Source organism: Cydia amplana, chromosome 17, assembly GCF_948474715.1.
Source record: "Cydia amplana chromosome 17, ilCydAmpl1.1, whole genome shotgun sequence".
In the NCBI taxonomy this organism is placed as follows: Eukaryota; Metazoa; Arthropoda; class Insecta; order Lepidoptera; family Tortricidae; genus Cydia; species Cydia amplana.
Window position 1 is genome coordinate 7,406,693 of NC_086085.1, and position 13,277 is coordinate 7,419,969.

At 38.1% G+C, this 13,277-nt stretch overlaps 1 protein-coding gene across 1 annotated transcript; it reads right to left on the reverse strand.

The window, feature by feature from the left end:
• Positions 1 to 520: 520 nt before the first annotated feature.
• LOC134655757 (L-asparaginase) lies at positions 521 to 12,602 on the reverse strand. Its single transcript, XM_063511223.1, has 13 exons — positions 12,092 to 12,602; positions 9,391 to 9,516; positions 8,901 to 9,013; positions 8,681 to 8,806; positions 8,257 to 8,381; positions 7,435 to 7,664; positions 6,719 to 6,876; positions 5,706 to 5,819; positions 4,814 to 4,870; positions 2,155 to 2,299; positions 1,670 to 1,799; positions 1,331 to 1,556; positions 521 to 685 (listed from the first exon to the last, which is right to left on the reverse strand). The coding sequence occupies exons 1-13, from the start codon at positions 12,456 to 12,458 to the stop codon at positions 533 to 535; spliced, it is 2,070 nt and encodes a 689-aa protein (XP_063367293.1). The 5' UTR covers positions 12,459 to 12,602; the 3' UTR covers positions 521 to 532.
• Between the last annotated feature and the right edge of the window lie 675 nt (positions 12,603 to 13,277).

Sequence of the window (13,277 nt, forward strand, 5' to 3'; positions counted from 1 at the left end):
TCGGAGGGGCCAAGGTGCTCACAAATATCTGAACATGCCTTTATAGTCAAGGCGTTAGTGCGTGTTCAGATATTGTGAACACCTTGGCCGCTCCGATATATCTGATGGCGACTGTATGCTAGAGTCGTCACGCTAAGTTGCTAAATGTATAGCTTTTACTAAGTTGCTGCAAACTTAGTGTAGATGGACTCTATTATACGTTATAACTCTAATAGTTGAACTGTTATATTGTTATTAAAGACTGATTATTTGAAGATGCAATTATTTCCCTGCAGCGAATCATTCCTATAAATTATAATTTGTCTTTGGCCTTGTTTATAAGAGATAACAGTATTTGTCTCGTCTTGATTAGGGAAATGTACCAGAGTTTCTTTCCGTACCTGTTCAGTTGGCATTGGCAAACAGAACCTTTAAAATTTCATCATGTTCGTCCATCTGTCGATCGTCTGTCTGTTTGTATGTCACGTCACAGTCATACATAACTAACTAAACTCTATATTTTTGGTCGAATAAACACAAGTTCCAGAGCATTTCATACAGGTTTATTCAACATATCAACGATATCGCTCCGGTTCAACTTGACAGCGTAGTCCAGAGCCGTATGGCCGAGCAGGTCTTGTAGGCACGAGTCTACGCCATGCTGCATCAGGTATGACACCATCACGGGGAAGTTGCACAGAACCGCCTGTGGAAAAAAAAAGTCGTTAGAAGTAAACATTTTCATTCTGTATCTTGGCCACACGAGAAATAGGTATCCGATAAACTCACTGTCCTACAAGAAGCATACTGTACGTAAAGTGTATTAGGTTATTTCCGAATTACTTCCGAATTATGGTAATTTCCGAAAACAACCGATAATTTCATCATATCAAAGCCCTTCTTCGAAATTACCTGACATTTAAAAACGCTTTGGCACTACGCCTGCAATCCCGCATACACCATCATCACTACATAGTATAAAACAAAGTCGCTTCCCTGTCTGTCTGTCTGTATGCTTAGATCTTTAAAACTACGCAACGGATTTTGATGCGGTTTTTTTTAATAGATAGAATTATTCAAGAGGAACGTTTATGTATAATTTGTTAACCCGTACGAAGCCGGGGCGGGTCGCTAGTAATTCATAAAATATTCCCGACAGGCTGATATATACATTTTGGGATTGATTGCGAATAGCGGTTATAATTATAAAATGAACTTTTGGAGAAAAAAAAATGGCTGAGCCATCAGGCTAGATGAAGTAGAGATGAAATCGTTTGCCCTTCAGACGAACTCCTTACTCATGGAGAACTCTATAATCCACACTCGACAGATGAGGATTGTCAACCATTACCTTATGCAGCGGCGTCTGCTTCAGCTCATCCATATCATTCAGATCCGCGCCCGCCTTCCTCAGCGCCTCAAGCTTGCTGACCGCCCCAGTTCTAGCCGCCAGAGACAGCAGCTCGGAGACGGACTTATGGTCCACACTTGACAGATGGGCGCCGCATTGTTGGACCAGCTCTATGAGGTCCAAATCGTCGCGGTGGATCGCCGTGATTAGCGGGGATTCCCCGCATCTAAGAAAAGCAATCATAGCAATCATATTCGTTTAAACTCGGAAACCCTAAAATATTTGTGATTATGAAATGAAATTCCATTATTTTTACATACAGGATCAGAAATTACTTGCCTCGTCTTTAAGTGCACATTAGCTCCGTTCCTTAACAGGTATTCGACTATAGTATGCTTTCCTTTTAGAATGGCCTCGTGCAGAGGACTCCGGCCTTCCGAGTTTTGCGCGTTTACGTCTGCCCCCATGTCTAAAAACAAGCTATAATAATAGTTATCAACATTTATATTTGGATCAAAAATAAGTTAATAAGAAGTGTACTTGAACGTGTTGACGCAGGACGAAAAACCGACAAAATAATAGGGAACACGGCCCGAAGGCACAGCAAGTGCGAAATCGAGTCCACACTTCGCGTTCACAGATTCGCGCGCGATACACGTGATAAATTTGGAGGATCCCTTATGGTGCGTCCAAATTTGGCAAAAGCCGCTAATCCTCAATCGCACTGCAGGCGCAAACAAGCGCATTCACGACCCGTTCACCAGATCTTGACGCATATGAACATAATATTTTCAAACACACATGTTAGTTTAAAGTAAGCTCACCCAGCATCTTTTTGACAGCTATAAGGTCATCGTGTTCTATAGAATATAGGAGAAGGGAATTGAATACTTTCTCCGTCACTTCTATTAGCTTTTTGGGTGACTGGATATTTAGACTCGCAGCCAGCGCATCCACTAGAGTGCTGTCCTGAAAATAAGGACATGAGCTATAGAGATGAAAATTCACTAATACGTGTAACAAGGCGAAGTACGTAGGTGTCCGTGCCCAATCATAATATGCTCGTTTGTTCGTAATTCGTATAACACGTTAAGATCTAATGCTAAATAATGCTAAAAAAAAGAGGTATACTTATATAGCGAATTCGGTCAATTAAGACAATACAAACTACTTTTGTTATAAGGTTAACCCTAATCATCGTCAACGAAAATATTATTGAGAAGTGATAACCCTGACTTCAAATTGATGCGTTGAATGCCCGTACAAAGGTTATCAGTCTCATTATGTAATAAAAATAGCAATCGATTTATTTTTACATAATCTTAGAACTATGGTGCTATCATACAAAACGAAACATTTAAATTGTAAACAAGATTACATTCTTTTGATAATTTTTGATTAATAAGTACTTAGGTATGTACTTCCTAACTCACAGCATCACCTATCTATAGACCTACCGTTATAGGTACTGAGGCGGTTGGTAAGAAGAACTGCAGTGTTTTAGACCCGAAATTCGGCTAGGTACCATCGCCCACACTGTTAACTGACGGTTCGTAAACCTAGTAAAGTGCCGTACGAGTATGTGGAAAATATATATCCCTTAGTCTGGTAAAGGGTTAACTTTGTAGATGTCTAAAAACCCCACGAGTCCCACCACTATATGAAGCAGCATGGTAAGTACGTATAGGTAAAACCATTTTAGTAAACATCAGTTTCTCATTTGTTTACTAAAACCCTGTAGAACTTTGTTACGAGCGCTTTCAAAATGTCATAGAAACTTGTGACGTCACAGCCACACCTCCTTCGAGAATAACAAGCGTGACCTACCAATACCAAATGTAATTACCCTATGTAGACACATTTCATAAGAAGGTTACTGTTAATGCTATCACGGGTTTACGACAGTTTACGTAACACTATAAGTACTATAACGTCAGTGCGAATAACAACTGTAAATTATTAGCATAAGTAATCTATAGAACAACTAAAATAATAGGTAAGCAGCTGTTATCTTACAAGGACTTAAAGACTTAGGCCAGGGATCGCGAAAAATACCATACCACCCCATGGGCACTTGCCAGGCTCCTCACCTCCGAAATCATGTCAAATATCTATATATTCTTCTTCTTCTTTGGGTAGTTCGATTTATCTAGTCTATCTATATAGACTAGATAGAGATAGATAAATAAATCGAACTGTCGTCGGTCGACACAACATTAGAAAAACCGGCCAAGTGCGAGTCGGACTCGCGCACGGAGGGTTCCGCACCATCAACAAAAAATAGAGCAAAAAAATCGTGTTTATGTATGGGAGCCCCCCATAAATATTTATTTTATTTTATTTTTAGTATTTGTTTTTATAGCGGCAACAGAGATACACCATTTGTGAAAATTTCAACTGTCTAGCTATCGTGGTTCATGAGATACAGCCTGGTGACAGACGGACAGACGGACGGACGGACGGACGGACGGACGGTCGGACGGACAGCGAAGTCTTAATAATAGGGTCCCGTTTTTACCCTTTGGGTACGGAACCCTAAAAACTGTATTCAGGTCTAAATTGTACAGATTTTTAGTTAGTGGCAATAAATGGATCCACTCCGTTATATAGTTATTTGTACAACAAGAGATCAAAGTTTGATATTTCTTCGAGTGCTTATTTTGAGTCCCGTGCAAGCGAAACATTCTATACTATCTAATTTAGAATCTTGAGCGTAGTAAGGGACTCAAAAGCGCACGAGATGTAAATAACTTTGATCTCGTGTAGTTCACAAAACTTTTCACCTCAGCAGTGAGAACATATTAGAGAACCCGAAAAATCACTTGTTTAATTATAAATTAACAAATTTTTCCAATGTAGTCAAACAAAGTTTATTTTTAGTTGCATAATACAGGCGTGTTTGCTGATTTGCTCGCACTGAAGGTGACTGGTGTAATGGTGTTAACAAGATGACATGATAATCTATTTACAAACTAGAGCGTGATTGTACTTCAGGTGGTTACATTTAAGTAAAAAACTGGATAAGTGCGAGTCGTGCAGAGCAGCGTGGAAGAAGAGGAAACAACAAAACACATACTCCTAGACTGCAAACAGGTAGAAGCATACAGGAACAAATACCTAGGGACTCCGAGCACACTAAAAGAGGCAGTCAGCAACCTGAAAACACTGCTAGGTTTCATGGACGAGCTGGGGTGGTTAGAGTAGCGCCACCTCGTTTCACGCAAAATAGGCACAATGGTTGTCGATTTGCGGAAAATGCCCAGAAGCACTAACTAACTAAGTGCGAGTCGGACTCGCCCACCGAGGGTTCCGTACTTTTTTGTATTTGTTGTTATAGCGGCAACAGAAATACATCATCTGTGAAAATTTCAACCGTCTAGTTATTATTACGGTTCATGAGATACAGCCTGGTGACACACAGACGGACTGATTGTTGACTTATCGAACTATATCGTTCATATACTTTAAGCAGTATTTTATTACCTCAATGGCTATAGATGACGTGTTGGTCAATTCACCTCGTATATTGGTTGACATCAGCTGAAATTAAAACACAATTATAGAGTTAAAAGGATGCTATAGATATTTATTATTTATTTTATAGTGATAAATAATAAACATAGAGAAAGTAACTTTGTTGTCCTAAAGGGACATACATTGTTAGAGCATCCTAGATTAAATCAAAATGAGCAAACAAATCATTAAATGTAACAACCAAGTACCGTGAAGTGTACCGACGATATAAAAATCAACCTTCCTGATAAAAAAATAATTGCATGTTTGTTAGCGCAAGCTACAAATACCGTAAGACGTAAACAAAGTCACATTAAATTAAAAGATAATATATCTATTGCTTCTAACTCTCTCACAGATCATAAACACGCGCGATAACTAAAATAATAGATTGTTATGTTAATCAATATGTACCTATATATATTTATACCTACTTGTACCAGTGTAAAATGTCATTCAATAGAACTTGCTAACTACGTAAACAAAAGTTACTAGTAAATTGACATTTAGTGTCAATTTTAGTATGGCGGTTTGTTTACATAGCAAGTTCTATTTGTAAGTAATATAGCAAAAGCAAATTGCGCACGATTTAATCTTTGAGAATAGAACTCTATTCTGGAACTGCGTTTGTATCGGTACAGCTAGCTAGGTATCTCTAGGTATATCTGCGAAGGAATGTTCTGGGGGCCTAGCCAAAATGACAATCGTTGAATAGAAAAAGCCAATCAAAAATTAAATAATGTGGCATTTGTCATACCAATACATTTTTTCTTTGGCTTTTGTCGATGTACGTTTGTCATCTTGGCTAGGCGGTGAACACATGAAAGAGAATTTATCATTAAACTTAACATGAAATATTTACCTCAGTTTTCTCCTTATAAGTAAGTTCAGTCTTAGATAGCACGTAGGATAACTTGGTGAGAGCTGCTTCAGGCGTCATGTCGAAGCCGGACACTACTCCGCAAGACGCTAAGAGCTGAAAGAAAAAACAAAGTCAATTAATCTGTCTCATGAATCTAGTATTTTAAGTTTTAACTGGATCGGGGCCCGATCATCGGGCATGAGGGGTGGGGGGAAATGACCGAACGGGATTGTCTTTATGTATCTTTCAGTAGGAGTAGCAGCGAAAGCGCTATTATTGTTTGTCCTTGTCACAGTCTCACATTTTTTTTATTCCCCATCATAAATTAGTATGGATTATGGTGGGCAACAAATAAATTCGACCAATCATAGTGACGCATTGCCCATGTTTTGTCCCTCACGGAGGCACGCGTATACCACTTCTATATGATCCTACCTTCTATGATCTGTCTGGACAGTCACTAAAACTAGTGACAAAAGAAATGAAGCTCAAAGTCGTTCAAAAATCATTACTTTTAGGCATAGAACTTATGGGATAAGGCCAGTGAAGCGGCTATATGGTGGAAAACATCGACGCTCTGAAGATTAATTCGTGCTTTCAGACACTTCCAGTCTATTGACCACGCTACATCATCTGAATTACGTACTTAATGTTGACGAATTTCAATTAAATTAACCAAGTATCGTAGCAACTGCGGTATGCGTGGTCAAACCCGATAAGTCGAGTAAAAGGATTCTTGATATTAGAACTATATGTGACATGCGTAGAATTCTTATTTGAATAATGAAATATTTAGATTTATTAGGTTTGACCTGTCAGCCCTCGCACTGTTGTCAACATTTTGAGACTGACTTATTCGAATCGATATATCCCGTGTTCGTATTCGAGATACCTGATACTTACCTGAGATATTTCGAGAGCGAAATCAAATAAGCACGTGGTGCAATGAGTGATGTAGACGATTTGGAGGCTATTTCTATATAGTTGAAGAGGTTGAAATGATTTGTACATACCCTGCCAGTCTCATAGAGGGGTGAAGCCACAGAACCCGTGGTGCACTGGGTTATGTTGACAAAGATCACACCTCGTTTAACAGCAGCCTCTATTTCCTTGAACAGGTCTTCACGGTTTGAAGGAATATTGCCGGCCCCGTAGCTTTCTATTACTACGCCTGTGAAGCATATATTTTGTTTTAGTACAGTCAGGAATGCAAGCCGCTATGCGAATTAAGTGCTCGTAATTTAGGTAGTCTTAGCATATACAGATTATGCTGCACAGCAGTGAACTTCTGTAGCAGAATTTAGTCTTTATAATAATAGACTCGCATATAAGCGCTGGTGGCCTAGCGGTAAGAGCGTGCGACTTTCAATCCGTAGGTCGCGGGTTCAAACCTCGGCTCGTACCAATGAGTTTTTCGGAACTTATGTACGAAATATAATTTCATATTTACCAGTTGCTTTTCGGTGAAGGAAAACATCGTGAGGAAACCGGACTAATCCCAATAAGGCCTAGTTTCCCCTCTGGGTTGGAAGGTCAGATGGCAGTCGCTTTCGTAAAAACTAGTGCCTACGTCAATTCTTGGGATTAGTTGTCAAGCGGACCCCAGGCTCCCATGAGCCGTGGCAAAATGCCGGGATAACGCGAGGAAGAAGAGAATAATAGACTACATGTCTGAAAAAATTCGACCAAGTGCATTTTAGCGGGTACTGTCTCAATAGTGACTACTCACCCTCAATAGGAGGCTGACAGAACGCATTGATGACCGAAGAGCTGATGCTAGGGAATATCCTCAGCAGTCCCACATTCCTGCAGAGTTTGGCGTGCAAGTGGCACCTCTCTATAGTTGTTGGCTTAAACACAGCCTTTTTGTTGAACTCTATATCGATCCCCACCTCGACCAGAGGAAGACAGTTGGGAGAGTCGAAGGCGTAGAGATTGTACGCTGAGATCTTGCGGACCCTGTAAACAGTTTTCAAAAATAATTATAAAATAATGGGTAGCAGACATACCTATACGCATAGTCTTTTCTTCCCAGAGTAACACAAGCCTACGTCACAATAATATTGCCACTTTACATAGCGCTATCGCATATTATCATATAGCGCTGTCGCATGATGACGTAGGCTTGTGTCAGTCACGTGGTCGGAAGAGAGTACCAGGCGGAGTATATTATTATACCATGCCTATACGTATAATGCAGACTCTAACATATTTCTTCATTTAGATATCCAGGTATTAATGGCTTAATTTGCTCGTTATAAAATATGAGGGCCTGCTTCATATCTAGATGTTAAAATTTTGACAGGTTACAGAAATAAGTATTAGCTCATTAATATCTAAAGGATAACGTAATTCCTAAACAGTTTCGTAATCTAGGTAGGTCTGTATACATTTAAGTACACATGTTTTACCTTATGGTAAACTAATTAATTATTATTATCTTGCCATTTTAAATGAAGTCCTTTAGACTTATTGGCCTTTTTGGAATTGTTTATATAATATGACTCATTTTTATTGCACTTGAATGTATAGGTAGGTACATTATGCAAACCTGTTCCCTCTGAAGAGTTTGCCCCCAAAGAACACGGTGACTTCTGGTATGTTCAGACAGCCAGCGATAAGCAACGACGACACGAAGTTGTCAGACCCGTCGCTGCGAGGCTCGAAGATCGGTATCTGTTCATACAATCAAAACAATTGATAAGTAGGTGCTTCTCTTCTTCGCAATGTGTGTTCGGCGTGATTGGCGTGAAGCCGGTAAAGTATACATAAAAGTACCTAATAATTTACGCTAATTTGATATGTTAAATGCGTGCATTAGGTTTACAAATGGTTTAGGTTGCCAACACGCTTTTTATGTAAAATCCTTGATATAACTTCATCACATATCATATAAGCGTTAAGTAGGTACTCATTCTTTCTGTTTCAGTGACCGATTCGCCAATATAGAATATTTCTAAGAACCATTAGATTACCTGGGAGCCAGTGATGACAACACATTTACCAATGTTCTCGAACATGAATGACAAAGCTGATGCTGTATAGGACATAGTGTCTGTGCCGTGCAGCACTATGAATCCATCGTATTCTTCATAGTATTTCTGTAATAGAATATAAATTATTTATGACGATGGATGTTTTAAATAGTTGATTAAAAGTTACGTGCCTAGATCGGATGAAAAACAGTTCACTCACCATAACACTTTCCGCAATTTGTATCCATTGGGCTTCTGTCATGTTAGAGGAATCCAAGAGTGTGTCGTACTCGAGTATTTTATAGAATATCCGAGAGTCTTGATCTTTGGCCGCTGTTCGATGATAAAAGCACAATATTTTATGTAAGTATGGTCAACCAGGATAATTGCAATTATGGGGCAAATGCAACTACTCTAACAATTTTATGGTACACTTTCAGCAGTCATAAAACAGAGTTCACATTTGGTATAAGTGGTTCTAGCTTTAGACTAACTTCTTGTATTTAGAGTAGTTGCAATTTCCCTGGTTGACCTTAAGTATGTAAGATTAATGTTCTCATATAAATATTTAAGTTTGTAAAGAAATTCATTTCAAAAGTAAGATAGAGCATGCTATGAATGTGGCGGTTGCAAAAACATCCGGCACTGCATTAACTTTACCATCAGGCCACATACAGAAATATGACAGTAGTTATCTCTTTCTCACATACGTGGTAAAACAAGGAAGGACGTGTCGAATCCCGGCATGGACAACCTGCTCCTCCAGAAGGCATGATCGTGAAGTTGCGGATATCCTCGGATCAGGTTTTCAAAAGCCGCTTTTTGTGGTATAAGAACTGTGAACAAAGATATTGCTTTATACTGACGAGTTATTTGCTGGGTGTACCTACTAAATATTTTTTTCCCATGTCCATATATGCCATATGCCTATGTCCGTCTGTCTATCCGCTGTTGCCGCTGTGCACCGTAGGTAGGTAACTCCTTTTTATTAGGGTTCCGTAGCCAAATGGCAAAAAACGGAACCCTTATAGATTCGTCATGTCTGTCTGTCTATCTGTCTGTCTGTCCGTTTGTCCGTCCGTATGTCATAGTCACTTTTCTCCGAAACTATAAGAACTTTGCTGTTGCAACTTGGTAAGTAGATGTATTCTGTGAACCGCATTAAGATTTTCACACAAAAATAGAAAAAAAACAATAAATTTTTGGGGTTCCCCATACTTAGAACTGAAACTCAAAATTTTTTTTTTCATCAAACCCATACGTGTGGGGTATCTATGGATAGGTCTTCAAAAATGATATTGAAGTTTCTAATATCATTTTTTTTCTAAACTGAATAGTTTGCGCGAGAGACACTTCCAAAGTGGTAAAATGTGTGCCCCCCCCCCCCGTAACTTCTAAAATAACAGAATGATAAAACTAAAAAAAATATATGATGTACATTACCATGTAAACTTCCACCGAAAATTGGTTTGAACGAGATCTAGTAGGTAAGTAGTTTTTTTTTAATACGTCATAAATCGCCTAAATACGGAACCCTTCATGGGCGAGTCCGACTCGCACTTGGCCGCTTTTTTTTTTAAGGTATGTAAAGGATGGATGAATTTCAAATTTAACTTCAACGTTCTGGGCTCTCGTTGGATAGGACTTTCAAAAATAATATGAGTACAAACCCTTTTTTTGATAGTCAATAATATGAAAGAAAACATGAAAGTAAGGCTTGATAATAAGACCTTTCGATGAAAACTATGATATTTTGAACAATCGATGGGTATCTACCGTTTGTAGGTTGTTTGTAAAAAGTTATCATTTCGCGATAATTAGGTGTTCCCTAACATATAAGTAGGTATCAACTTTTCGATACCTACAATTAGTATGGCAACTTGGTTATTTCAGTTGGAACACAGACCGTGTTTTGTTCAATGTACGAGTAACTTTCGACCTATTTAAGTTTCCCTATTGTGATGATGGGTTGTGTTGTGATTGGCGACTAGGTACAAACAAAACCGTAGATACGGGGTAGATGCCCTGAGCATGGCCCGATTGCTATAAGCCGGTTTTTTATTTATTTTATTTAGATAAACAAACAGTGTATATGATAAGCTTAGGTAAAATCATCATAATGTTTGTGTTGTATTAATATATACACGTATAAACTGTAATGGGTCTTTATTCATGATAAGTATGGCGTCAGATAGTTATAAAGATTATCATAACTATCAATGGTTTGTTAATTAATAGCAGTGATCTGAGAAAAGCGTATGATGTTTTATATAAAAACAGGAACATTCGATCGAACATTGCATTTAAACATGTTTAATCATTATTAATAATATTATCATTAAAGGTTATACCTATGTCTTTTGCGCTAATTTTACAAATGGTAGGTACTTATCTAACTTACAATTTTCTAAGCTAATAGGTACTTATCCAATCATTCATAAAATGCCACGAATATAAGTAGGTGTATTTCATTTCAAATTATTCCATACTAAAAATGTTATCATAATATGCTGTATATTTACTTTTGTGGCCAAAATCGCAGTATTTTGCGGGATCTCAGGTGAAACAGTTATTTACGTAACCTGAAAATGAGACTCACAACTCTAACATTGCTTGCTGTAGTACTTAGCATCTGCCACCTCTGTCTTTCTATAGGTGAAAACCGATGTCCTAAGTTGAAGCTGGTAACGATAACATCACAGCGGTAAGTTAAACTTATATTTACAGAAATAGGTACTTACCTACGTTGATTGCATAGCAGTTAATCACATGATACCACATTATTATAACAGTAGGTACAAGTTTTTCTAGGTATTAGTAATAAAGTGGCCTTATACAAAATGGGTAAAACTAGGATACTTAGAAACCATATTGCATGCATAAGTACTCTTATTTCTTACAAATGAAACGAAACTAACGATAGTATCTTTTAGTCTACAAAGAATACGTGGATTGATTGATTGAACATTGGGATATTCTTAAGGCTAGTAAAAATAGATATATAAACAGTGACGTTTTATTTATGTAGACGTGTGACGTTCATAGTTGACAAAACTCTATGTATATAAGTAATAAAACATAAATCTCCTTTGCGCAGCAGACTGGTAAATTATAGCTTTAGATTCGCGACAGTTACATTAACTCAAGGTTCCTTGATAGTGTGTTCATTAATTTGTATAATTATGTCCAATAACATCAATAACTGGTTCAACCAGGTTTGCTTTTATATTTGCGTACAGTTTTGATTTAATTGGCCAAATTTAGTGGAACCAGCTCCGACTGGATTCACGGCGACATTTTAACGAGCTATTTAAGTAGGTATATTATTTTAATTATTGTCACAACTATGAATATCAAAAAACTGTTGGTTATAATAACAATCGATTTCAAACATATTTTTAAAAAACTTACCGCCATCTCTGTTTTTGACCATTCCAATAGTACCGCCAGTATAAATAACTAGAACTCTTCTATCATTCATCCTGAGACTTTTAACAGGATTCGTAGTTAAGGACATCTCCATAAAACTTCTTGCTTTTTGAACTTTAGCAGCAACTTTTGGGTTAACAGCGCTAATATTTTCTGAACCACCATTTTGATTTACACTTTTTCGCGCGTCCCCATCCCCGTTTTTGTCTGAATTGCCATTAGTTGGCTGCATTTCACGGTCCAATGCTGCCAGGTGTGGTTTTAATATTTTCACGATTTCTCTTAGAACGCGGGACGCATGTGTGTTATGCTCGTGAAGCTGAAACGCGGACTGAAGTCTTCTCGGCATTAACGTAGTTATTCAAGGCGCTTGACCTATTAAAACGACTTATTTATAACTAGGAAACTGTTTCACGTACATTGATCTATTATGGTGCTGCTTGAGATGCAGGGTTCCTATATTAGCTGCAATGAATACGAATTAAAGCAGAATGAACGTTTGTCCAACTTTGATTGTATCAAACTTTCCACATATTTATCAAATTATTTATAATTTTCTCATTAACGGCAATTTGTGTATTAGACTCGTGAAAATCATAGATACTGTCAAAAAAAGACAACTTTTTTGTGTCAAGTGTCAATACGTTGACGACCGGTCTGGCCTTTTATAGAGTCAGACCAAGAAAAGTCTGCAGCGGATTTGATAGCCCACGCAGTGCAAGTGTTATTTACACGTCATCATTTCATAGAAGTTTGACGTTTAAAATAACACTGGCACTGCGAGGGCTGTCAAATCCGCTGCAGACTTTTCTTGGTCTGATTCTACTTACTTTACTCTTTGGGTCTGGCCTACTAGAGTCTGTGCGGAAAGAGAAGAGTCGTGGAATGTATGGGTCCCAATCATGTCCCAATACATTCCATGACTCTTCTCTTTCCGCACAGACTATATGAGTGGGAGTGACCCTGCCTGAGAATCCGATGGTCCCGGGTTCGAATCCAAAGATAGTGTCATGTTCTGTGCTGGATTGCAGTGTAACAGGGCCAAATAATCTGAGCAATTACTCATTTTACAGGCAATTAATGACAATCCGGGCGAAATTTTCTAAATGATAATTTGCTAAATTAATAGCATAAATAGTGTTAGAAGCCAGTTTTTACGGTCATTATA

What these genes read in the sequence shown, in the direction of transcription:
- LOC134655757 (XM_063511223.1), bottom strand. Translation starts at nt 12,458, where the DNA reads ATGCCGAGAAGACTTCAGTCCGCGTTTCAGCTTCACGAGCATAACACA. An exon ending in CTTATAAGGAGAAAACTGAG is followed by an intron (nt 4,871 to 5,705) that starts GTAAATATTTCA and finishes TTTTAATTTCAG; the next exon opens with CTGATGTCAACCAATATACG. An exon ending in CGTCATCTATAGCCATTGAG is followed by an intron (nt 2,300 to 4,813) that starts GTAATAAAATAC and finishes CCTTATTTTCAG; the next exon opens with GACAGCACTCTAGTGGATGC.